General features: G+C 48.5%; 1 protein-coding gene across 5 annotated transcripts in view; it reads right to left on the bottom strand.

The window, feature by feature from the left end:
• Positions 357–27373, bottom strand: part of TSPAN5 (tetraspanin 5) — a 185977-nt gene continuing 158960 nt past the window's right edge. For 4 of the 5 annotated variants that reach the window (XM_003357070.4, XM_021101737.1, XM_021101739.1 and 1 more), the window contains exons 3-8: positions 12496–12642; positions 9590–9760; positions 6159–6284; positions 3761–3808; positions 3547–3663; positions 357–764 (exon numbers count right to left, since the gene is read on the bottom strand). In XM_003357070.4, coding sequence (XP_003357118.1) covers positions 699–764; positions 3547–3663; positions 3761–3808; positions 6159–6284; positions 9590–9760; positions 12496–12642 — 675 coding nt within the window. In that variant the 3' untranslated portion in view covers positions 357–698. The remainder of the gene's footprint in view (positions 765–3546; positions 3664–3760; positions 3809–6158; positions 6285–9589; positions 9761–12495; positions 12643–27373) is intronic. The other variant, XM_021101738.1, reaches the window with a different exon arrangement.

The raw sequence follows: 27373 nt of genomic DNA, 5'->3' as shown, positions 1-27373 counted from the left end.
CAGCATTGTGAAGTGTTCCAGACACAAGGAAAACACAACTTGTCTTAAAAGAAGACAGTCCAGGAGAGACCAGAGGTGCCCACCCAAGCGCCATGTTGAATGTGGTCACCAGCTCTGACCCCAAAGGCAAGCTGGTTTCTTCTTGGGATGAACAGGTCCTTGAAATGCACAGTGAAGAGATGCCACAAAACCCTGGCCCTCTCAGGGAAGGGTGTGACTTTTAGGAAAGATGCACTTCCTCGGGCCCTTGGACAGAAGGCGGTCCTTGCAGGGCGTGATGAGGAGCAAGCCTGCCTCTCCCAGCCCTTCAGTCACCAAAGCCGAGAACAAGACTTTTCCACAGATTTCATTCCATCTGGGTCCCCCGGGGTCCCCAGCCTCCCTTCTTTTCTTTTTTTTTTTTTTTTGGTAAGTATGCAACCATCCAGAAATTCATGGCTACGAGTAGAGATTCACGGCGCAAGGACTTTCATACGGGTTATTTTGTTGATCTGTTTAATTCTGTCAGTGAGCAGCATTTCCCAGCTTCCCCCGCCCCCCAAACCTCCCCCCCGCCCCAGTTCTTGGCAGCTCCATCAGGTGGGATTGAAGGATGCCTGTGTGATTAGGCTCTGTGCAGCATGGGTATCAGTTGGGCACACTGGAGGGTCAGGAAGGCTGGGTCTGTCCAGTGTCTTGAAGCAGCTGTTGCAGGCGCTCTACCAGCTAGCCCTGACAGCTTCAATATCACTCACCAGATTCTGGGCCAGGCATATCCCAAAAATCTGAGAAAGGAAGGAAAAGGCCGTCAAATCGTGGAACATTTAACCTGACATCCGTCTCTTCCTTGGCTACCAAATCCCATTGTTAAAACAATCTTTGGGAGTTCCCATTGTGGCTCAGTGGGTTAAGACCCGATGTTGTCTCTGTGAAGATGTGGGTTCAATCCCTGGCCTCGCTCAGGGGGTTGAGGATCCAGCAGTGCTGGAAGCTGCTGGCGTTAGTTGCAGATGTAGCTCAGATCTGGTGGGGCTGTGGTGTAGGCCTGCAGCTGTAGCTCTGATTCCACCCCTGGCTTGGGAACTTCCATATGCCACAGGTGTGGCTGTAAAAACAGAAAATAAATAAGTAATTCTTGATTTTAAAAATTGAAATACAATGCAGATTTAGTAAGATTCATCCTTTCAGAGTATATAATTTAGCAATTTTCAGTATATTCACAAGGATGTACAACTCTTGCCACTATCTAATTCCGGAACATTTTCATTACTGCAAAAGAAACTCTTTGCTCATGAGCAATCACCCCCATCCCTGCTTTCCTACAGTCCTGGCAACCATAAATCTACTCTCTCTATGGATCTGCCTATTCTGGACATTTAATCTAAAGAGAATCATGTAATATACAGCCTTTGTGTTGTTCAAATGTTTTCAAGGTTCATCCACATTGCAGCATGTACCGATAGTTCAGTCCTTTTCATGGCCAAGTAATATTCCAGTGTATGCATACACCACATTTTGTTTATCTACCCATCGGATGATGGACATCTGGATGGTTTCCACATTTTAGCTATGGTGAATAATGCTGCTATGAACATCTGTGTACCAGTTTTGGGGTGAACATGTTTTTAGGACTTTGGGGCACATACCTAGGACCAGAACTGCTGTGTCATATGGTTAATTTTCTCAAGAACTGCCAAATTGTATTCAGAGATGTTGCATCATTTTCATTTCCTTTAGCAAGAAGGATCCAATTTCTCTGCATCCTAACGAGCTTGTTACTGTCTTTTTTTTAATGATAACCATCCTAGTATGTATGCAGTGCTATCTCCTTGTGGTTTTGGTTTTGACTTCCTAACAATTAATAGCTATGAATAGCTAATGTGTATCTTCTTTGGAGAAGTGTCTATTCCAATCCTTTGCCTACCTTTAAACTGGGTTTGCCTTTTTTTTACTGTTGAGTTGTTCTCTGCATCGTCTATACACAAGATCCTCATCAGATGTAATGATTTGCAAATATTTTCTCCCATTTCGTGGGCTGTCTTTTCCCTTTCTTGATTGTATCAATTTTGGCACAGAAGGTTTTGATTTTGATGAAACCCCATTCATCCACTTTCTTTGGTTGCATGTGCTTTTGGTTATCATATCGGAGAAAACACTGCCTAATTCAAGGTCACAAAGATTTACATCTATACTTTTTCCTAAAACTTTTACAGCTTTACCTTTTCCATTTAGGTCTTCAATCTATTTTGAGTTACTTTTTACATGTGCTGTGAGTGAGAGGTCCAAATACAAGTCTCTCACACATAGATATCTAGTTGGTCCAGCACCATTTGTTGAAAAGACTATTTTTTCCCTATTGAATGGTCTTGGTTCCTTCATCAAAAAAACATCAACTGACCATAGATATAGAGGTTTTCTCCGAATGTTCGTTTCTAGTCCTCTAATCTGTATGTCCAACCTCACGCCAGTACAAACTATCTTGATTACTCTCACTTTGTAGCAAGTTTTGAATCGGGAAGTGTAAATTCTCCAACTTTGTGCTTTTTTTGAGTTTATTTTGCCACTTTGGGTCCCCTGAATGTCCGTATGAACTTTAGGATCAGCTTGTCTATTTCTGCAAAAACAAGCGGGGGTGGGGGGGGGTGGGATTTTGAGAGTGGATGCGCTGAATCTGTAGACTGACTTAGGGAGCAGTGTCGTCTTCACAACAATAAGTTGTCTAATCTGGGGACACATACGGCTTCCCATTGATTTCGGTCTTCTTCAATTTCTTTCAACTCGTTTGTGAGCCTCTAAGTGAAAAGTATCACATGTCCACAGGATGAAACGCCCAGCTCTCGGGACCTCTTTTCAGGAGGATAAGCGGATGCTCCCTTCCCTTCCTTCCACCTTGGCAGGGTGGCCCGGAGAGAGAGGAGGGCACGGCATGTCTGTGTAACTCCAAAAAGCCTTAGCCTCGTCATTGGGCAAGGCGCTCCATCTGATCATTCCTGTCGACCCAGCTGTCACAACACCGCACCCCTGAGCCCTTGGAACTGCTGGAATGCCAGCAGACAAACACTGACCCAAGCAAGTTCCCCACCTTGAAAAGCGAAAGAAGGGTTCCTAAAGTATTTCGGGATACTGGCATCTCATATCGGCGTTTAAGGACTGCCCATCGTGGCACAGCGGAAACGAATCTGAGCAGGAGCCATGAGGTTGCGGGTTCGATCCCTGGCCTCATTCAGTGGGTTAAGGATCTGGCGTTGCTGTGAGCTGTGGTGTAGACTGCAGACGTGGCTCGGATCCTGCATTGCTGTGGCTGTGGAATAGGCCAGCAGCTATAGCTCCGATTTGACTCCTGGCCTGGAAACCTCCATATGCCGTGCTGGTGCAGCCCTAAAAAAAAAAAAAGCAAATCAGCGCTTTAATAAAAGCCAAACCAAATATAGTTGAGGTCAGCTTCGTAGCCCTCCAACATGTCTTAAAAAAACTGTGACAGGAAGGTGACTAAACAGAGCTCCTGTCCCAGTGAGGGCCTTCCCAGAGCATCATGGCTTGCAACATCCATCACGGAGCCCGTCTTACCTGTAGCAGGGCAATGCCTATGAAAATACCAGCCACGATGGTTAAGTTGTCCTGCAACCACTTCTCAAACTGGGGCACACAGCCTTTCGTGTAGATGACAATCTGCTGGTCAACTTCCTTCACAAGGGAAGAGGAGAGCACAGCGTCACAAAGGCAAGTTCAAGAGCTCCTCCTACACCCTTGGTGCTAAGCCACGAGACGAGATGCCACTTACTGGTTTTTGCCTGGCATCATAGCCACACTGAGTGTTGATGACATCTTCCTGGTGGAGAAAGGAGACAGAAACGTGAACTTCACCCTTGTCAGACAGAAAGCCACCTAGGGATGAGCAGATGGCCCCTGTGAAGTGTTGGTCATAAAATGCGTATGTGGGCACACAGACGTCCCAGGCCCCATGTTAAAGACATTGAGATGTAATCCCATGAAATTATTATAACAACCCTCAGGAGGAGGTATTTGATAGGCCTTCCTTTCCAAATGAGGCAAACTGAGGCTTAGGAGATACTCAAAAGACTAGCAGTTCCATTATGTGGAAGGCTCCAGATTCAAAGCTGACAGCCTTCTGGAGCTTATGGGCTAAGGGAACTGGAGACAGATTTAAAACTACACTTAAAGGTTTTCTAATAATAATTTTTATGATGACTGTCTTTGCTTATGCTCTTTGGGGGGGGGGTGGAACTATACTTTTGAATCTACATACTTGTGCATTATTGAAATGGTTTTTCAGTAAGAATGAAGCACTTCAATCGTGAAAAACAGAATGACACCCTGACCACACAAGCATGTGGGCAAGTGCCCTGACATCGCACGGGCCTGATCAGAAAGACGCGCTCCGCTGGTGCAGGTGGAAGTTTCCCCTCTGCAGGGTACGGGGTGGTTGTTAGCAGCTGAGGGTTTGTGAAATGAGATCTCTCTAGACATTCGGAGATCTGTCCATGCAAGATCTACATACACCAGGGGGTCTGTCGGAAGGGGGCATGCTATCTTCCGAGACGCTTCCGAATTCTGATGGGACGTAACTCAGGGCAGGACCTAGCGATGCAGAGCGCACAGCTTGTATTGGCTGCTCTGTGCCCGGCCCCCTCCTGCCTTCCGGCCTCCTCAGGGGAACGGGAGACGCGAGCTGGGAGGAAAGGTTGACTCGCCGAGTCTCAGACTCCTTCAGACTTAGGGGAACAGCTGGGCTGACCTCTGCTGGGCAGCCTGTAGGAAGTTCTGCTTTTCCACCTGAGACCACAGCCCCCTTTTCTCTCTCTCCACTCCCCCTACCCCTTTTCTTTTCATTTTTAAAACTGCAGTATAATTTGCAATATCACATTAGTTTTGGGGAACGGCATCATGACTCAGTATTTTTACAGATTAACCACGGCCTCCCCTTTTAAAAAGTATTTTATGTATTTATTTATCTTTTTTTTTGTTTGTTTGTTTTCAGGGCCACACCCAGGGCATTTCCCAGGCTAGGGGTCTAATCAGAGCTACAGCTGCCAGTCTATGCCACAGCCACAGCAACACAGGATCCCAGCTGCATCTGCCACCTACACCACAGCACACGGCAATGCTAGATCCTTAACCCACCAAGTGAGGCCAGGGATCGAACCTGCATCCTCATGGTTCCTAGTCAGGTTCTTAACCCCATGAGCCACAACAGGAACTCCACCCACAGCCCCTTTTAAAGAGCTCAGCACCCATATTGTGCAGGGGAAAACCGGCCGCTGAACTTATCAGCGTCCACTCAGCTCTGCTCCGTGTGGGGAGGGTGGGGCTGGGGGCATCTGGGGACTAATGGCCAGAGCGAGGCTGAAGCATGTGCAAGGGCCAAGGGCAGGGGCACCTTCTCTCTCACACTTACTGTTCTACCCCCTCAGTCCTGGCTTTACAGCATGGGTGCTGCATGTTAAGCCGTTCTAGATACCAGGCTTATGATTTAACTTGAAATACAGTCAACTCATGGCAAAGAGAGTGGCTTATGAACAGGTTTTATATTGTGTCTTTTTTTTTTTTTTTAATTCAACTGCAAACTGCAATTACTGCAGTCATTCTGCCCGAGAGTCTGGGCAGCTGCCGTCTTCCTGCAAGTGGCCCAGCCCTAGCTTGTCTCAACCCTTTCTCCTGTCCCTCATGTTCCGCCAGGACGAAGTCAGCAAGCAAAGGGTTACTAGCCCCAAACAGTGCCGAGAGCTTCCATCTAAGCCCATCCTTCTCGCAAGGAAGGAGTGACAGGCAGGATGGGGAGGCTGCCTGTGTCTGAAGCTCAGCTCCATCGCCTGCGAGCCATGTGAGCTTGGGAAAGGTCCTTAAAACTCCACGGGCCTTGATTTCGCCTGAAAAGGGAAGATAACGGGGGATATCTGCCAGTAGGAAGGTTCTGACCTCAAATGAGCCAACGCACAGAAAGGCCTGGAAGAGGAAGCAGCACATGCTGCTACATTCATGTCAGTGCTTATTAGTCGTCCCGGGAAGATGTGAACAGTAAACCCCCTCCAGGGGCTACAATGAGGGAAAAGTGGGTAACAAGAGATTTCTGGAAAAAAAAAAAAAAGGGCTCTGCCCGAACCCCACGCACTCTCGGAGGGATGTGTGGAGGGGCCAGCGGGGCTCTGGCAGTCACTTACTGCGGGGTCTTTAGTACAGCAGGAGAAGGGCACGCCGCATCGCTCTCGGCTTGCATTGGAATCTGTGCAATTGAAGTAAATATTTAGGTTCCAATCATCAGCTCCAAAAGCCCCACAGCACTGCCACTAGAGCAAACAGGAGAGAGTTAGAACATCTCGACTTGGCGGCGCCCAGGTGCCTGCGCTCATGCCCGCTAGCACGACCCCCACGCCCAGTTTCTGCCAGTCTTAACGCTCTCGCAGCCTCGGGATCTATTGTTCAACCCAAAGGACCCTGAAAGCTTTCAAGCCAAGGCTGAAGGTTGGGAAGGACGTTCTGGCCCCTGGCAGGCCACTGCCGAGACCTGTGGTCTTAGGTGGAGAATGGGCAGAGCAGGAGCTGTACAGCAGGGGTCAGCATGAGACACATGCAAGAACATTCCAGAAGGACAAACAAGACGGCGAACAGGGGTCGTGGCTGAAGAGGCAACTGGGGTTGTGGGTGGCAGATCGAAAGGCTTGCTTTTTAAAACTGTCGATCTCTCCACCCGCATAGCTTTTTAAAAATCCACTTTATTAAGGTATAATGGACGCACAATGAACTGCATACATTTAAAGTGTACAATTTCATGATTTTGGATATATTCACACGCGGTAAAACCATCACCGCAAGCGAGACAGTGAACATACCCCTTAACCCCCTCAGTCTGAGAGGCTCCCTTTTCATTCTATCTGTTTCTATGCCGAATTTTTAAAAACAACAGTGCGCATGTAGATTTTTGACCTAAAAATTCCAATTGTCTCATGAAAATGATTAGAAATTGGGAAAAAAAAAAAAAGTGGATCCTAAAAGAAGCTGTTCAAGTCAACAAGTCTTAAACGAGGCTGATTCAAGGACGGCTCCATCGTGAGCCCCCCGACACTCCCCCCGCTGGGCTGGCTCTGCTTCTCGGAGCTAGAGACACCTTACACTCTGACCATCCTAAGGGGCTCAGGACCAAGCGCTACTTCAGCCTATTAAAGGTCATGACAGAAAAGTGAAATCACGTGAAACAACAGAACGTCCACATAAAGCAGACAGCATCGCAAGAGAACGTGCGTCGTTGGCATGTTCTTCCGACTCATCAGGTCCTCCGAGGGCTCGCGTCGTGTGTCTCCAGTTTGCCCACAAAGCCCCATCAGACCTGTCAGGCAAACTGGTCAGCAATAATGCTTGGCAAGGTGTGAGCGTGCACCCATTATGACCTAACAGAACGGTGAAGTTGACTAAGGAGATGAATCAGGCTTTAATTTCACACCCGAGGGACAGCAGGCCCCAGGACAGTCGTTGGGGTCACTGAACAAAACCAACATGAGACAGCCGACTTCTGAGTGCCTGAACGGGGGTGGGGGGGCCTCATGGCGAGAGCTGACACAGCCCTCTCCTCCCTTTAGCAAAGGGACCTGAGCTCACTCTAGAAAACGGTCCCATCAAGAGACAGCCGTTCCATCTACTGAGTTCTGTCTGCCCCATTCATCGATGTCAGAGACTCCGCTGTCCAGAACTGCTCATCTCATCCAGTTTCTCAGTACCTGCAACTCAAGGCCTGTGAATCTGGAGAATACCACCTACTATATAACCACGTACATCTTATTAGAATGTCATAATGTTCCCATGAGTTCAACAGTGGCTACTGTTACTTCCGTTTTACTCTTGGAGAAAGAGCGCAGGGTCCTATGAGCCCAAGGTCAACTGAGCTAGTCAGATTTTGGCACGAGCTCTGTGGTCCCTGGATGCCTTGTTTATACCACTTTGCATCTTGACTAGAATAGGGCACCTGCTACTCTGTTGGCATCCCGGAGGCCATCACATGGTAATGGGCAGACACCTGGGTGGGGTCCGGCTCTACTCCACAGATTCTTCCCTTGTGATGTAACAGGGGTAGGGTGGGTGCATAGCCATCAGCGTGCTGTTAGCTCAGGACCATTAGCTTGGGAGCATCAGCAGGTGGCCATTAGTGGGTGACCATTAGCACAGGACCATTAGAGGTCCCGGTTCAGCAACAAGGAGTTTCATCGGAGTGGTCCTTGGGGTGGTGAGAAGCAGATCGTGGCCTTCTTCCTGGGGCTCTCCGCCCTCAGGGGGCAGGTCCACTGGGGACTTGGGACAGGCTGAGGGCTGTGTCCTGCAGAGCCCCAGAGCCCAGGCCCCAGGGCCAAGACGTAAAGGCGCAGGGAGTCTCCCTGGGGTGCAGTCAGGCCTCAGGACCAGCCATGTGCAAGGCCCGTGGAGCTGAGGGCTAACTGGGTCCTGGGCGCCTTGCTCTCTCAAGTGACAGCAGCTGGGCGGGGTCTGGGGCTCTGGCCTGAGGGTGCTGTCAGCTGCCATCTGCCTCATCAGCCAGGCATGGACATGTGATGCAGAACCCAGACTGGGTGCAGGACACATGCTCCCGGGAAGGGTAAACGGCCTGCAAAGGGACCCCCCGCTCCTCTTAGCCGGGCCTAGGACCTCAGAGGGCTTTTAAAAAGCCATCCTTGGAAACCTGATCAAGTAAAATGAGGGGTGATGATGCCGCTTTGTTTATGGGATTTGTTCCGTGTTCAGAACAGAGGATGACGTCAGTGTCGATGGAGTTTTACGGGGACACTGTGATGGGACTGTGACTTGGCCCATGTGGACAGCGGCGAGAGCAAAGGATGTGACAAGTGTGCCACGACTAACCATGCCCTCCTCTCACCTTTTCTCTAAAGGGCTTTGCTGAAACCCTTCAAGGAGTTCTGGCGTTTTAAGGCAAGAGCCACCTGTCTCGTTGCCTGGCCCGGCAATAAACCTCTCTCTGCTTCAAACACTGATGTTTCGGTCTTGTTCGGCCTCCCTGTGCATCAGGCACATCACCCTGTATTCAGTAACAGTGAGAAACTCCCAAGGTTTCGAACTTTCTCGATTTTCCATTTTAACTTCTGGTGCTATATACTAATATTTGGATAAGCATCATTTCAGGAACTTTGTGGATAAATATTCTATCGAGAAGTACATTACTATGAGCCATGAAGTATGGAGGATGACCAAAAGGGGGCAGAGAACAGGAAAAAATCCGCATACATTTAACTTCAAATAAAATGGGAAACCTATAGCAAAACAATAGTCTTCGAATGGTGATAGGAATGGGTGGATTTCATGGTGACCTTCTCGCCTAAGAGTGGTCTTCTTTGTTCTTCGTGGTAGAAATTGAGATAAGTGAAAAGAGGACATTTCCAATGAGGGTACACACTGTGTAAATCACAGAGCAAGGCAGAAGAGAATACATATGCAAGCAAGCAAAAAACAAAACAAAACAAAACAAAACAAAAAAACCATGCAGAAAAGTCAGAGGTAGTTTCCAGCAGATGCAGAAGCCAGGAGGAGTGTTCATTGGGGTCATCTTTCCAAGAAGGCTTTCAACTTGAACATAAACCAAATTTAAACTTACATATTCCTGGGTGAAGTCTATGAGGTTTTGCAAATCAATGTCATCCCTGTATGCTCTGATGTTGTTGTTTATAAAGAAATACAGCTGGTCTTTGATCCAGTCTTTGAAAACAAATGCCAGAACCCCAGCAGTGAGCTCCAGGAAGAAAATAATTCCCAGGAACACAGAAAACTAAGACAAAAGACACACACACAGAGAACAGTTATAAGGGCTATTTTGATCATATATCGTTAAGTGGTTCCTTCTAAAAAGGTTGTAATTACACTGGGTTGTTACACACGTCCAGAGTCGATAACCTTCAGTTTTTTAAGATTCATTAATAGCACATTTCACTCCAAGCAAGAATTTTAAAAAAAATCACTTCATAACCACATTTTAGGGGCTCTGGTGTTCCATTTGGTAATTAACCAACAAAGCCCATAAGCAAACACGGGTAATAGGAATTTCTCATTAGACCCCCATTAAGACTTAATGAATTTCCGCTGATTAATGCACTTGTCAGATGCTTGAACAACGACCTGCCCCTACCTCTGGAAAGCTTTCGTAACACTGAAAGATTCATTATCCCAATATGTTAAGATCGTAGCATTGGTGGTATAGCGGTGAGCATAGCTGCCTTTCAATATTTTAAGATCACCTGTCGTTTGTGACCGTGGCCTTGATTCTGTTTGCAATATATTCCTTTTCTGGGCTGAGCCCCTGTTTTCATTCCCCTTTGCACCTGCTACGCAGAGTAAAACAGCAGATGTGTTCATTTAGGTGAAGGGGTCAAAGAAGAAGGGGGCGGGTAGCTGTGGCATGAAAATAATTTCCCATCATGAAAACAAAATGAAACCACTGGGCTGAGGGCTTTCTCAGAAACGGGAGCTGTGCCACCCTTCCTCTGTGAAGCGCCAGGCTCGGAATATCTTAACTAACATGGACATGCAGCCAGAGGAAGACTTCTGGCTGACGTAGACAATAAGAATTTAAAAGCAAGGCTCGAGAGAGCATGGGTTACGTGGTAATTGCCCATAAATCTGGAGAAATTTCCCTTTTGTCTGGAAGACCCAGAAGTGCCTCATCTGAGTCATATCAACATCCTGCTCACGCCCATGGTTCTTTCCACTTCCTCCCACCCCCTACATTCTCGCCCTTTTCAAACTTTTCTGCACACACAGATTATGAGAAATGAGGCTGCGAAGGACCAGAGGTGAGGCGCAGGCAAACTTCTGGCAGCAAGGAAAGAATGGGTGACAATGGGGCCACCTGCTCCGCCGAGCTCCTGAAGGCTGCCACACAGCGAGCCGCTGAGGAGGCAGAGGGGCCAGAGCTGTCTGCTGTTTTTACATTCAGCGAGCAGACAGCAAGCAGCCAACCGAGAGAAAAATATGTTGGCAAGAGGCGCACAGGAAACTATAGTCACTCATGAAAATTAAAAAAGGCAAGGAAGGTCTATTCATTCAGCAAACATCTACGGAACGGCTCACAAAAGATGAGGCTGCCCACTGGCTACACCTGCCAAACTGATTTCAGACACACACCCCCCCCAAGCGCAGGCTATTTTGATCTCCTTTGGAAGGAACCTCCAAAAAAAAGGGCTTTTACTTTTCATTCTCAACTTTTACTCCAAAAATGTTTTATTATAGTTGATTTACAATGTGCTGTCAATTTCTGCTGTACAACAAAGGGGCCAAGGGACACATTTATACACATTCTTTTTTTTTTTTTTCACATTATCCCCCATCATGTCCATCACAAGTGATCAGATATAGTTCCTTGGGCTATACAGCAGGATCTCACTGCTTATCCACTCCAAATGCAAGAGTTTGCATCTACTAACCCCAGCCTCTCAGTCCCTCCCACTCCTGCCCCCTCCCTTTTGGCAACCACAAGTCTGTTCTCCACATCCATGAGTTTGTTTCTTTTCTGTAGGTAGGTTCATTGGTGCCATATATTAGATTTCAGATATAAGTGACATCATACTAAATAGAGAACTACTAAATATAGAAAACTAAATATAGAACTACCATATGATCCAGCAATCCCACTCCTGGGGAAACATCTGGACACAACTTTCACTGAAAAAGATAGACACACCCCCTATGTTCACTGCAGCACTATTCATGATAGCCAAGACATGGAAACAACCTAAATGTCCAACGGACAGATGAATGGATGAAGAAGATGGGGGAATATCACTCGGCCATAAAAAAGAACTAAAATAATGCCATTTGCAGCAACATGGATGCAACTAGAGATTCTCATGCTCAGGGAAGTAAGTCAGAAGGAGAAAGACAAACACCATATGAAAGTGACTTTTAATACTTAACTACCCCCTAGTCAAACTCCTTCTCCAAAAATATTCATGCTACAGTGATCACACCTAAACGTTATGCTGGTCACACAAAGGAGCCCTTAGCAAGGGCAGCAAACACAGCAGAGGGCACTTACTCTTTCGCTCTATTCGCCAAACCAACCGCTTAACAGATTTAATCTGGACAGGCCACAGCCACAAGCGCTTATGTTTGGGGTTTCCTGAAACCAGCTCCCTGAACAGCTTTCTACTGACTCTGTGCCTAAAACAGGGGGCAACAATCACTCACTCAAAAGAAGACAACTAGATACATAGAGAGACTTACCTTCGTCCTAAAGCTATTCTGGGGATTGGAATGCAAACTCACAGTACACCTGCACATACCCTCCACGGATGGCGAGGGGTGGGTGGTACCTACATTGCCAAGGAGGTGTGGGCAGAGGAGGATGGCGGGTGGGTTTCTAGTGAGCTCTCCTGGAAGAAAAGCAGTCCCCAGGCCACATGCTTGCCAGTGCCTTCGCTATGGCTCACTCTTGCCTGAAGATGGGGTGTCCTCCCGACGTGAGATGAGAGTCGGGCTCTCAGCCTGAGCGCGGAGTGTGGTACTTACAAACTTGAGAAGGAAGGTGTTCTCCCGCAGAGCTCCGATGCACCCTGCGAATCCCAGAATGAACATCACTCCTCCCACCACGAGGAAGAGCCAAACCGGGTCAAAGCCGCCGAGGTCAGTGATGGACGAGATGTTGGACAGGACTCCCTGGGAGCAGAAGAGAACACACAACAGGGTGCCAGGAGGCAGGGTCAGTTTCCCAGCACGAAAGGGTGACTGCCCGTGTCTTTCCCCGCCCCACCCCCAAGGAGAACGTCAGAGGTCATCCGATTACGATGTGTGATTAATACTCAAGAAACACTGCAAAAGAAAGAAAGAAAGGAAAGGAAAGGAAAGGAAACTACTTTCTTCCCAAAGTCAAGATGGGTTCATATTTCTGGTAAAACTTTAACACAAAGCAAAGAAATGACTCCACAAAATCATCATCAGACCCTGTATGGAGAAGACGTGGACATTAACTTTGCCTTCTATGTCTCCAAATGTAAGTGGGGCTTGAGCGGAGAACAGATGCATTAAAAACAAACAAACAAACAAACAAAAAAACCCACCCAAGAGAGGTCATCCTTCTATCACCAGGGCAGGCAGATGTCAGACAGCTTCCAGCCCTTGGTATCTCCCAGGAGACAGAAGGAGAGCTGGAATTTTTAAAGCTAGCATGGCAGGAGTTCCCTCTGTGGCACAGCAGAAACGAACTCCACTAGTATCCATGAAGATGTAGGTTTGATTCCTGGCCTCGCTCAGTGGGTTGAGGATCCAGGGATGCCACGAGCTGTGGTGTAGGTTGCAGACATGGCTGGGATCCCGAGTTGCTGTGGCTGTGGGTGGTAGCTGTAGCTCCGATATGATCCCCTAGCCTGGGAACTTCCATTTGCTGCATGTGCAGCCCTAAAAAGCCAAAAACAAAAACAAAAACAAAAAACGACAGCTAACAGAGCAGCCAGTCCTAACCACAAGTGCCTAAAAGTCTTCCAGGGAAAAACTTACCTTGGAGTCTGCAGGGAAGCTCCAGGGTGGACCTGTCAGGCTCAGGTCCCCAAGTGGGCTTGTACTGATGGCTCTCCCACATTGAGTTATTGTCTTACCATTTTTTTAAAACAAATTAGACTTTAAATGACTTACAAATCCAAGGGAGCCCTGGCTTACAACCTGTTTATTTTCTTGCTAAAGAATCCATAGCAATTTCTTTTCCACAAACAATTCCTCTTTTTTGTTTGTTTTGTTTTTTTTCTTTTTAGGGCCATACCCATAGCATATGGGAGTTCCCAGGCCAGGGGTCAAATTGGAGCTGCAGCTGCCGGTCTACACTACAGCCACAGCAACACGGGATCCAAGCCATGTCTGTAACCTATGCCGCAGCTTGTGGCAATGTTGGATCCTTAACCCACTGAGCGAGGCCAAGGATCAAACCGGCATCCTCAAGGATACTAGTCAGGTTCTTAGCCCACTGAGCTACAACGGAACTCCAAAAATGCCTCTTCTTGACTGAAATCTTCTCTCCCACTAGTGTGATACCACATCAAATACCACCTAGAACCTATGTTAGAAATTATGAGACATTTTTCTCTAGAATGGAAGGTATATATTTACTATTCATTCTTACAGAGGCCAGCTACAGTCACTGTGAAACCATGGATGTGTATGAGTCTTAATACCCACTATCAGCGATATTTCATTATCTTAATAAATTTGTTTTGAGGAGTTCCCATTGTGGCTCAGTGGTTCACGAATCCGACTAGGAACCATGAGGTTGCAGGTTCAATCCCTGGCCTTGCTCAGTGGGTTATGGATCCGGTGTTGCCGTGAGCTGTGGTGTAGGTTGCAGACGCAGCTCGGATCCCGCGTTGCTGTGGCCCTGGTGTAGGCCAGTGGCTACAGCTCCGATTCGACCCCTAGCCTGGGAACCTCCATATGCCGTGGGTGCAGTCCTGGAAAAGACAAAAGACAAAAAAAAAAAAAAATGTGGTTTGAACTCTCAAAATGCCCCCCGAGTTTGCTGTAAAGACTTAATATTAAACAATTTATTTTCAAAGCATTCCCATCAACCTGTAAGCATAGGAAGCAGAACGTCTGATTTTATACTTGAGGAAAATGAAACCCAGAAAGTTTTGGTGACTTGCTGGCGGTCACACAGCTATTGATTTTTGGGAACCAATACAGAATGTCTACTTCTCTACCAAGGACAAGCTATGTTCTTGCTTCTCAATGCTCCCCCATCTGCACTAACCAACACCGGAACTTAGGGTTTTATGTTTTAACCTATTGTGAGGTTGTAGGAACACAGCAGAGAGTAATTTGTAAGGTTTCTGTTTCCTGGGGGGAAGGGAGGGGACCACCTTAAGAACAGTAATAGGGAGTTCCTACTTTGGTGCAGTGGGTTAAGAATGCAACTGAAGCAGCTCGCGTCACTGCAGAGGTGCAGGTTCCATCCCCAGCCCCGCGCAGTGAGATAAAGGATCTGGCTTTAGCACAGCTGTGATGTAGGTCACAACTGTGGCTTGGATTCAAGCCCTGGCCCAGGAACGTCCACATGCAGCAGGTGTGGCCGTTAAAAAAAGAAAGAAAAGAACAGTAATAGGACATTAATAACAGACCACATACGAGGAATAAAGGACTCTTAAAATGTACAACTGAAACCTTATGAAAAAGGCCCAGGTTGAAATAAAGTCACCGATGAAGGGGGTGAGAAATTAGCAAATACTTCGGAATGCAGGGTGTATTCACGAATGTCTGGCTGACATCATCCAGGCAACCACACCCTCCAGAGACCAACCTTGTGTCTCTTAGATTTCCAAGCTCTGGACCGTGACTCCTCCAGGAGGAGAAAGGAAAACAGAGAAAACAGAACCAGCTCTCCACTTACACTAATGACACTGAGAAAAAAAAAAAAAAAATTGCCAGAGAAATCAGACAAAATCTGTGACAGTGGTGAGGGTCCCACGTTGGAAGGGGCTCGCCCCTCGGAATGCCTTTGAACTCAGGTCTTAATATATAAAATCTTGATGTTCTGGCCCCACGCAGCCAGGGGAGGAGAGGACGTTGGGGGAATGCGAAAACAGCTAACAGACGGCAGCTTAATTATGGGTCAACTTAATTATGGGAGGAGTCGATTCAATTTCCTTGGCCCCAGAAAGAGTCAGCAGGGCCGGAAGTGATGGGAAGAGATGTCCGTTTCAGCATAAACAGGCCCTTCTTTTTGTTGGAGGTGAGAACCCATAGCAATGGAAGTTCCCTGGCCGGGGATCGAACCTGAGCCACAGCAGCGACAACCCAGATCCTTAACCCGCTGAGCCTCCAGGGACTCTTACAGAGGCCTTTCTAATACCTGCAGGTCTCCAGTGACGCGCAGAGAAGGCTGCCAGAGAAACACGCCACCCCTCCCATGGGGTTAGGGGAGGGCAGACCTCTGTCAGCAGTGCTCCAGGAGGGATCCCAGAGGGACAGGAATTGGGACGGAATGACCTTTAAGTTCCTTCCAACTTTAAGACCATTCCATGATTTCATCCATTTTTAATGGGCTTGTTATTTGCGATGCACACTAAAGTCTGAGCAAAGATCAGACTGTTCGCGAACACGCTTCTGTGATCTGTGGCTATACACAAAGAGCTCCATGGCTAACACGGACCATTATCTGGGGAATTCAGGCAAAATAAGCAAACCAACCAGCACACACACCTGTGCCTGAAATACCACGCTACTCTCTCCCCAAAAGGCCAAAAAAAAAAAAAAAAAGCATGATCTCGAGTGTCAGTAGATTCCTGGATCATTGCCCTCTCTGGGTTTAATTTGGAGGAGGAGAATCTGGCTTCTCAGACAAACTCATTTTCATACTTTCAGCCTCCCCAGCCTGCAGGGGCAGTTTTAATTGAGAGGCCTTCCACTGTTGCCATGGAAACACCCATCATTTGGGGGCCTGAGCAGGATGGCAGAGTCTACTCATTTGATCCTAAGTTCTGGCAAAAGATAGGAAAGGACTGGAGACAGAGACTGAGGGCTTGGAGGAAATAATATTCCGCAAAGCATGGAAAAGACTACCAAGAACTTGATTTTTAATGGATTCCACACCTACCCAGGTCGTTATCAGTTGGAAACTGACTTGAATCTTAAGGCACAAAGCGTGACGGTCAGTGCCCCCCCCCTTTTTTTCCCCTTAGGATTAGGGATAACTTACCCGGATGGAGACGGAAAAAAAGACTTACTCTTTCACCTAGAAGAGGAAGAATATTCCTCCAAATATTCACTGCAGAGCAGTCTTACTAACTACCCAGAAAACTAAAGAGGAACGGAACAGCATGATCCTAATAAAGGTTTGGGATTGCACAACTGATGGGGAGTGCAGTTTAGCCTTCTGCTGGCTCAAAGATGGGGTCCTTTACTTTGGTTAAGCTCCATTTGACAAATGAGTAAGAAGTGCTAGAACAGGCCAGCTGATGAATAATTATAATTAAAGCTTGTAGTTGACACGAAGCCAGAAGAAAAGCAAAATCTAAGATTACAGTTAAGTCTGCCAAGTGATTGAAAATAGACATTCAAGGAGTTCCCGTTGTGCCTCAGCGGTAACGAACCCGACTAGCATCCACGAGGATGCAGGCTCACTCTCTGGCCTCGCTCTGTGGGTTAAGGACCCGGCATGGCTGTGAGCGGTGGTGTAGGTCACAGACGCAGCTTGGATCTGGGGTGGCTGTGGCTGTGGTGCAGGCTGGTGGCAATAGCTCTGATTGGACCCCTGGCCTGGGAACCTCCACATGCCACAGGTGCAGCTCTGAAAAGACAAATAGAATAGTCATTCAGATTCATGGTAAATCCTCAGGAATGGGCAAGAACACCAGCAGCAGACACCCCGTCTTTGGGGAACCTGTGGGCACCCCCTTCTTCTTCAGGGAACAGCATCTCCCCCTTCTCGTAAGGATTCTTTCTCCCCAAATCTGCTGCACAAGCTCTCGCGGGACCCCATCACCCCAGTGAGAGTCGGGTAGCCTGAAACTCCCTTCCTGGACACCAGGTTCAGATTAAGCATCTCTTTCTAGTGGCGGGACCTGTAAAAGGCCCAACTCTAGAGCCACATGTGTTTTTCACCTCGTGGAGGAAGTTGGTCTGCAGCAAGGGGACAGCCACTACTTCGGCAGAGACAGAGGATAAGGGCAGGGAGAGAAAATCCTGATGGCACAATCCCTGGCCTGACCATGAGTTCTGTGAGTCACTCCAGAGCCTTAGACCCTTGACGGCATGAACTGGTTCTATCTGGATCTGCATTTGGACCCGAGGCATCACATACCACACAACAATGGCTTTGACGGGTTCCCTGTTGGCTCAGAGCATTAAGGATCTGGCAATGTTACTGCTGCGGTGCAAACTGGATCCCTGGCCTGGGACGTTCAGCATGCCTTGGATGTGGCAGGAAAAAAAAAGGCTTTGAATAAATCGTGCTTTAGTGCTGCAGTGTTTGGTGGGAGCAGCAGCGAGCATGCACCTGTGCCCGCACGCATACACATACACCCCCGAGCATGTGACCAAACCATAGTTCACGATGTACGCTGGGAAAAAATGTCAGGGATGGGGTAGGAAGCAGACCTCATGGGGTCGAGGGAAGTGTTGGATGTAAAGTGATACCTTTACTCAGCTGGCTGATTATTTCCAGTCAACACGGCAGCTGAGCCAGTGTCAATAATTTCCTTCACGTGACTCGCTATCAGTTCAGCATCATTAATGAATCAGTTCTGGATGGAACATTTAGGTTTGTCTTATGTCACCGACAGTACATACATTATTTCAGCTCTAGTTCTCCACGCCAACTTGAATGTTCAGTCCTTGGGTTTGAATAACTTTTTATAACTCAAACTTATTGAAAAAAATAAAACAAAATGTGATTTGGCTACTATCCTTTTATTATTATTATATTTAAATTCTGTGGCCACATCTGTGGCATACGGAAGGTTCCCGGGCCAGGGACTGAATCCGAGCTGCAGCTGTGGCAACGCTGGACCCTTAACCCACTGAACCAGCCTAGGGATTGAACCCGAACTCTGCAGTGTCCCAAGCCACAGCAGTCAGATCTTTTTTCTTTCACTTTTCCTTTTTTTTTTCTCTTCCTTTTCTCTTTTTTTTCTTTTTACAGCTGTACCTCCAGCAGATGGAACCGAAGCTGCAGCTGCTGGCTTACACCACAGTCACAGCAACACTGAATCTGAGCCGCATCTGTGGACTTACATGGCAGCTTGCCACAATGCCAGATTCTTAACCCACTGAGCAAGACCAGGGAGTGAACCTGCATCCTCACAGAGACAACATCAAGTCCTTAACCCGCCAAGCTACAATGGGAGCTCACCGCAGTGAATTCTTAAACCACTGCGCCTCAGCGGGAACTCCTGGCTAGTCTTCTATTTGCTGCTGCTGTGAGAGGTGCAGTAGGCTGTCCTCCTCTTCCTGCCTGGATCCCACAGCCAAGACCTGGGAGCTAAAGACATCGAGGGTACTGAACCTGTGCTTAAGATCAGAAAATATCCTATGAAGCCAGATCCAATGGGAACAAGGACAAGTGGGTGAGAAGCAGAACACCGTCACATGTCTTTCTTCCTTGAGCCATTTGTTCTGGTCGACATGAAGGAAGGATTCTGAAGAAGAGCAGCAGAGACAGAAAGGGAAAGAGTCAGAGATCAAGACGGCAGGTCCCAAGAAGAACATCGTCAAACACTACAAACTCAAGAATACAGGAGGATTTCCTATACACATGTTCTTTATTAATACATTAAGATGACATTAAAGAAAACCCATACAAGTGAACATTCGTAAGAACTCTTCATACTCATACTACATATTCCTCTATGTTCTTGTGACCCTCAGTTATCACTAAGTCTCCAGCTGCTACCGCTGCAGCAGGCAGCCGAGGCAAAAACAAATTGACCATGACAAAGTGCTGCTAGAAAGACAAAGTGGAGAGACAAAATGAAGAGCAGTCAATTTAAAAAGTCTGAAAGGAATATTTGCAGCAAATTAGCCATTCCACAAATTGGCTATTAGACAACTAGCTCTTGGCTAGGTGGAACCTTTAAGAGATGATCTGCCAGTGAAAATAGGAGATATACATTATCCCCTAGGTCCTAAGATGGTATCTCTCAGAACTTAGCAAGGAGAACAATACATGTCTAAGAAATAAGACACAACAGAACATGTCTGAGGCAACATCACTGTAAGAGAAGTTGTAACAGAGCCAACAAACCAAAAAATCTATCAATGTGTCGGGAGACTGATATTCCGGCCCGTCAAACAAGTCTGCTCTAGGGTGTGGCTGAGAGCATTCTAGAGTCAGCCTCCTCCTCCTGCACAAACCATCCTGTACCCAAGTGAACTGGCTCACCTGCCATTTCTAATGGAATCTAGGAAAATGGTAGCCTGGACAAAGGCTAGATGTGGGGCAGACAGACAGACAGGACACTGCATTACAGACTTGAACCTCAGTTCCACTACTTACTACCTATATGATCTGGGGCAAGTGACCAAACCTGCCTAAGCCTCCATCTGCACATCTGTGAAATGGTACCGTATAGCATAAGGTTATCAGGGTGTCGGAAACAATCCAGGTAAATCCAAACACTATGCTGAGTCTTGGGCACATAACAAGAAGTCAAAGTTTGACAGCATTGTCATGATCATCACTGCTATACTGGACCAAGAGGAAGACATCAGATCCTATCAAAGCACACTGGAAGGCTTCGAACCCCAGAGCGTTGGAGAGGAATCTATTTTCCTCTGGCTCTTGCCATGCCTGACCTCCTTCTGAGAAAGCCGTGACCACATCCGATGATCAGGTCTAGAGGAGGTGGCAGTAATCGATTTGCCAATGAATCTGCTTTCCAGGGAACCTGGAAGTCGTGTAAATGCACTCAGAGTAAAGGCAGGAGAGGCCATGAGCAGGTCAAAGCCAGGAGCAGGCAGAAGCCATGGTGAGTGGACGCAAAGAGCACACAGAGGTGCGGAGGAAAAAAGAGCCATGAGGGGTCGGTCGGGAGCGGGGAGTGCCCGGCAGCGGGCACCGCCTGGCCAGGATGGCGCAGCCCGAACCAGCCAGCGAGACACCGCTGCTGCGGAGAAGCTGACCGGGCACTCGGGTCAGTGAAGACTCATGGCTCCCGAGGCCTTCCAGTCACTAAACCACACCCAATTCCCGCGAGAGCTCGTCCTTGCTAAACCACACCCAATTCCCGCGAGAGATCGCGCCCTTCAAGGGTCTGAGGAACATTGTATGTTTCAGCAAGCACGTGAAAGCCCAGCCCACCTCCCCTCCCTCCTCCATCGCCTCATCAGCACCTCGTTCATTCAGCCGTCTCTGGAATACAAGCAGCTTCTCCCCATGCTCCTGCAATAAAGGACTCCGTTCTGAGGGTAACTATTTCTGCTTGGAAGAGGTTCCTAGACACGTGCAGAAACGAAAAGGCAAACAAAGCTCCACAAGGGTTTCAAACCAATAAACCTCAGGAGTGTCTGTGGGTTTTTTTTTTTTTTTTCCCCACCAGCACAGAGCGGCCTCTGTGTGCCACCTGGCAAGCTTCAGTCTCTTCTCCTCTCAGCTCGCACAGTAAAGAAATGCAAAAATAGCATTAATAAGCCCCCGAGGTCTGGGACTCTTCTGCTTTGGCACAGACAAGCACATTCCTTCCAGCCGCTGGATGAGAAACAGAGAGACAGGCATATGGAATGTGTGCCCAAAGCCAGGCCAGATGGACCCCTTTGAGATTTATGAGCCTGGGTCCTGATTCACCCACCCTCCCTAAACTAGACCCGATTGGGTGAAACTGGCAACAGTTTTCCTAAAGTAAGAGGGACAGACGCCCTTCTTTACTGGAGAAAGAAGGACAAGATAGAACGTTTTAAGGCATATGAGCTATGCAGAGGGGGTGGTCCTATAGAGTGGTGATGTCATTTTTAAGCAATGCCTGCAGGAAGACCAAGCTGGGACACGGGGACATAGGGACACCTGCCCCTTAACAGTTCATCGGAGATGCTCAAAGAATGTCACAGGGCCAAGCCACTCTGCAGACCTCAAAACACCCCTCTCTCTTAAGGAATGGCTGCAGAATCCAGAGAGGCTCTGGAGAAATGGGAGCTCGCTGGGACCTGGGCAGTTCAGGGAGGCATGAGGACACGTTAACTCACGGCCTGGCAGAGACGCAAGGTTAAAGGAAGACCAGATGCCTTCAAGGTATGTGGTTTCCCATGTTTTTTCCTTGTCAAAAAAGATCCCTGGTGAGATTCAAGTCATCCTTCCTCACAGATAAAAAATGGCCACAATCTGCTCTTGTGGTGAGGAAGAGGAGGAAGCACAGTCATCTTTCAAGGCTCTGTAAAATACTGCAAACAAGCACCAAGTCCCCTAGCTGGTACTCTCAGGTCCAGAATCCGCCATCACCATCCTTGTAGGAGTGGCAGGACCGGGCCCACCATGGAGGGATCTATGTGACAAGGGGTGAGAGGAAGCGGAGAGGCTGGAGGGGCTGCGTGTGAATCTGAAGGCGTTTGGAGCAGGGGAAGGTCCCTTGTGCATTTAGAAAATTCAGTCCTTGAGCAGCAGGCAGGCATCAAGGGAACCACCAGGAAGCTCCGTGGTGATGCAGGTGGGTGATGCTGAATGCCGGAATGAAAGCCACGGAGGAGCCACATTGCTGAGCACTGACTCTGCCAGGCACAGGGCTGCCTGGGTTATTTCCCCCTCACGTCAGACCTTCCAGGCAGGACTGTTATCCATAGCAGGACACAGACCCGGGGAGGGAGGAACTTGCCAGGTGACCCAGGAGAGAAAGTGGCAGGGCAGAGATTTGAGCCCAGCTGCCGGACCCCAGAGCAATGTTTTATGTTTTATTTTTCTTTAGGGCTGCACCTGAGGCATGTGGAGGTTCCCAGGCTAAGGGTCAAATAGGATCTATAGCCTACACCACAGCCACAGCCACGCCAGATCCAAGCGTCATTTGTGTCTCACACCACAGCTCATGGCAACGTCGGATCCTTAACCCACTGAGCAAGGCCAGGGATCAAACCTGCGTCCTCATGGATACTAGTCGGGTTCATTACCACTGAGCCACGATGGGAACTCCCCAGAGCGCAGAGCAATGTTTTAAGCACCAAGCTCCGCCGTGGGGAGGGGATTCTTGTTCCCAGCCTAACATTGTATACCTGTTTCTAAAATGTTAAGAAAACCATGAAATGTGATGATAGAATGAAAGTCTCATCTCAGACTTCACTGATCACGATCTGAAAACCAAAGTGAGCAGGACACAAGACCTCTCCCTACACACACACACACACACACACACACACACACACAGCTTTCTCCTCTTGCACACCTCATTGAAATCAGGTGGATAAAAAGTGGGTGAGGGAACTGAGATTTCTCTGGACAAAGCAGTTGCTGGGCTGTGTGACTCCACTTCCTAGGCAGAGAAGCAGATTTCTTTTTATCCAAAACCCCATGAGAAAATGTCAAGGGGGCCGCTGAGGAAGCTCTAGACATCACGATGGGGGCCCTGGGTCTGCCCAGGAAGGAGCCAGTGGGCTGGAGTCTGCCCCCTGCCCGGGAAATCTCGGGGGTCAGGAGGGCTCTGGGGCAGAGGAGGGCTGTTCTGCTGGGGGTGGCTCAACCCCCGGAGGAACATTCCCAGGAGACAACGTGAGGGCAGCACAGGAGAGGCAGCTGGGGGTGAGACAAGACCTGAGAAGGCAGCAGGTCGGGGCAGGGGTACCAGGCGGCCCCCTGAAACAGGGATGCCCAGCAAGCTGAAGGAAACTGCAAGGCAGAGGACTCACGGGGAAGCTTCACAAGGACCCCGGCATCCTCCCTTTTACCATCTGCCAGGCCCAGAGGGCAAAGCCCCACCTCCACTCCTGCCCCCCCTCCCCCCTGCAGGAAGTGGGCAGAGGAACCCCTGGGGCCTTGGGGAGGGGTGACAGAAGGAAGCAGCCGCCAAGGCCTCACTCGTTCCTCTCTTCAGGGGCCCAAGGCTGATGGAGCACAAGGGAGAACATTTCGATGCAAATTTAAGTTTGGGGTTTGGATAATTATCCAGCCTGGACTTGCAGCTCAAAATGGGAGCAGCACAGTGCTATCTCAGGGTGAATGACAAAGCCACTCAATTTTTGACCCCTCTGAATGCTCAGTCCTGAGAAGTCCCTTTGCAAAAGGTTTACAGGCACGTGCAAAAAGAGAAAAAATAAGGTTTGCTTTTTTTTTTTTCCCCTCTACATATTTCATGTGTCTGCTGGACACACTGGTTACAGCACCTCTGAGCACATGCAGACTTTTCAGGTACTGCACCAGAAGCTGTTTGATCCTCAGCTGCTCAGCTGCAACAGAGAACTTAAGGGGATTACCAGGACAGTTGAGTAAGAGAAATGCAAACTCGCTACATTTTGGTCAATAAAATGAAATCTTCAGAAGTATTTCACCATCTCAGAAATGTTTTCTGAAAGCAGTTCCTCAGACGAGGCGTGCGTTTTTCCACTGCAATTCTTGGGGAACCACTCCCACCTCCCACCACCTCCCTCCGGCTGCAGAAACTTGACGGCTTCTGCCAGGAATCGCCTGAATCACCGAATCTCACCTTCCCCCCCACCCCTGGAAAAATAGGGGAGGCTTTTCCAAGGTGAGTCTACGGTGTGATCACGACAGGAAGCGAGTGGAGGGCTCTGAAAAGTGAGACCAACAATTACAGACCGTGGTCAGGGGGACAAGAGTCCAGGAAAACGGCTCATCCTTGTCCCCCAAGACAGCCAGGGAGGAAAGAGGGGCTAAAGTGCTTCACCTTCCCAACCCGCCTGCTGGGCTCAGGGCTGCACACCAGCTCTCTACTTCCAGCCGCTCCTACAGAGCCCTGTGGGTCAGGGCGGTGGAGGACAACGGCGAACCAGAGAGGGGACTCCAGGAGGGAGGCCCCCCTCCCCAACCTGGGATTTTTCATAATGTACAGAGCTCTCCTGCATATTCTCATCCATTTAAAAAAAAATTTTTTTTTAAATTATAGTTGATTTACACTGTCCTGTCAATTTCTGCTGTACAGCAAAGTGACCCAGTCACACATAGATATATACATTCTTGTTCTCACATTATCCTCCATCATGTTCCATCACAAGCGATTGGGGACAGTTCCCGGTGCTGTACAGTAGGATCTCATTGCTCAGTCTAAGGCGCTGGATTCTCATTCATTTAGTCACAGGCACCAGGGTGTCCGAGATGCAGGAGGCACGGTGCTAGAACTGAGCATCAAGGGGTGAGGTAGATAAGTTTCCTGCCCTCCAGGAGTTTCCGGGTCAGACAAGCGGGGCCAGGTACCCCCTACCGCCCAGGGGGCTGGTGCCCTGGGAGCAGGTGGCAGGAGGCGAGGTGGGAACCAGGGACCCACACTGGGAACCAGGGAAGGGCCCTTCCCCCTCAGAAAAGCCGAGTCTCTCCTCTGCCCTGGACAGCTCTGCAGGCAGCGCCTCACTTGTGATGGTTAGTCATCTATTCTTCCGCCTCTGACCTCCAGCTACGAATTAAGTAAAAAGCATAAACCCTGGGCAAAAGGGAAAAGGACAGATACCCCTAATTTTTCCATGAATCAAGATAATCCCATATAGATTCTCACTTTCCCCCCCATACCCAGAATTAATGGGCAGTAGAAATGTGCTGTTTCTAACACTGCATTCCTATCGTATCACACATTAGAAACCACATTTTACTTCCTTTTAGGCTGTAGGAAGTCATAAAATGCTTATTAGAGACCTCAGGTGACAACTGACTTCTCTACACAATGCTCTCCTCTTTCTTTTGCTCATCCTCTCTTACACGGGCAATATTCCTTGAACATCGACTAGGTGCTAGATAATGTTCTAAGTACATAGTGTAGTAAATAAAGGTCCTTATTTAGAGGGAAAAAAAAAAGTCTTGTTAGCACAGAAGTGACAAATCCTATGACAACACAAAGGGGAAGGGAAAAAAGGGCTGGGAGTGGAGTGACAGTGGCACCTTCGAACAGGCCAGGAAGGCCTACAAAGGTGACATTTGAACAGAGACAAGGAAATAAAGGACAGCACCCCCCGTGGACCTCTGAGGGGAGGGTACCAGCCAGGGGAAGAGCCGTGCAAAGGCCCTGGGGCAGTGAGTGCACCTGAGGTGTCGTGGGAAGAGCAGGCAGCAAGTGGTAGCTTAGACCAAGGCACAGCAGTGGAGGTGATGTGGAGAAACCAGATCACAATGCAGTTTCACGGTAGAACCGATGGCATTTGCTGAGAGACTGAATGTGGTATGAGAAGAAGAGAGAAGGGTGCCAGCCACACCCAAGCGAGTCAAGGGAGGGAGTTGCCTTTTCCGGCAATTGGGAAAAGCAGGTTTGAAGGGAGAATTCAGGAGTGTTGTTTGGGATTCTTAAGCTCCAGCAGCCCAGTGGGCATTTAAGCAGAGACGCCAGGTAGGCCTCTGGCTATGATGAGTCCAAGTTCAGAAGAGGTCAGGACCAAAGGCCTGAACTTGGAAGTCATCAGTGACAGATGGTGCTTAAAGCCCAAGTCTGGATGACAGCTCCTGGAGCTTGAGTGAAGAGAGAGGGGGGTGGGGGGAGGCAGGTGTCTCAGGACCAAGCCAGGGGCACTCCAAAATCCAAAGGTCCAAGAGGCACGCTGGACCCTGCAAAGGGGCATAAGAAGGCAGCGCTCATGAGGTAGGAAACCCAGGAGGATGTGTTATCTTAGAAGCCCACTGAGGAAAGTGCTCCTAGAAGACAGGAATGATAAACCACACCTTAAAGGAACCACACAGTCAAGTCCATGCTTTACTGATAAAGGTTACTGGGTAAACTGGCTAAGAAAATGATGCGCTCCAGGACCCAGCATGGGTTCAATAGGAGTGAACAGGAATAGTGCCAGGTTCAGGTGAGGCCTAGACTGGTTTATCCAGAGACAAAGATGAGATGCGGAGAGAGAGTCCAATGTAATGACAAGTAGATGGATTAGAAATTCTGTGACTGACGACACCCAAGGGCACACATAAGTGAATGAGTGTCCACCCCAAAGGAAATTTCTAGCGACGTGTCATTGGGCTCTGTCCTTGGCCTGCTCACCATGTCAGTGGCTTCGATCAGTGGTACCTACACCTGACTGCAATCAAAACAATGTAAGAAGCTTGCTAAAATCGAGCCTCCCAGGGTCCACCCCAGACCTACCGAATCAGAGCTTCCCTGGTGGCAGGGGGGCAAGAGCTAAAGGAAGGTCCGAGCTAGAGTAGGAACTGAGAAAAGAGGCTGATCAAAAGTACAGTTAAAATCCAGCTGAGTGGAATGGGGAGTGGGCTGGCTAACAGCTGCGGGCTCCAAAGCAATGTCAGCAGGTGGAGAGGCAGGTGGAATAGACCTGGGTCCATGCGGACTCTTGCACTTGACTCTGAAAATCAGCCAGATGTGAGGTGGAGGAAGTGAACTGTGCTGGATCTGAGACCAATTTGGGACTCTCGGCAATTAACTGTGTCATCTCAAGCTGCAGGATCAGCAGGCAGGAGAGAAGGGAAATGGTCCAGCCATACCCTCTACGGCCCCTAAAGCACCCTCTCCCTGGTACAGCAGACACACTAGAAGGAGGGGAGAGGAGCAAGACTAAGGCAGAGAAGGGACCCAGGGAGGATCCAATGTTTAGCCTGGAAACTCAGAAGGAATCAAACCCTGGATACCCCCAGGACTATTATGGAGAAGGGCTTGCTGTGATATCCAACAGGGTAGACCCACCATCAGTGAATGAAATTAAGTAGGACATGATTCTAATTTGATAGTGCAACATCTTTCTAACAGTAAGAGAGACTCAGAGACAGCCAAGTGGTGAGTACATTGCCAAAGGAATTGTTTTTTAAAAAAACCTTACATATGCTCCA

Source organism: Sus scrofa, chromosome 8 (genome assembly GCF_000003025.6).
Source record: "Sus scrofa isolate TJ Tabasco breed Duroc chromosome 8, Sscrofa11.1, whole genome shotgun sequence".
In the NCBI taxonomy this organism is placed as follows: Eukaryota; Metazoa; Chordata; class Mammalia; order Artiodactyla; family Suidae; genus Sus; species Sus scrofa.
Note: the sequence above shows the minus strand (reverse complement) of the source record. Positions and strands in the feature narration are given on the sequence as shown.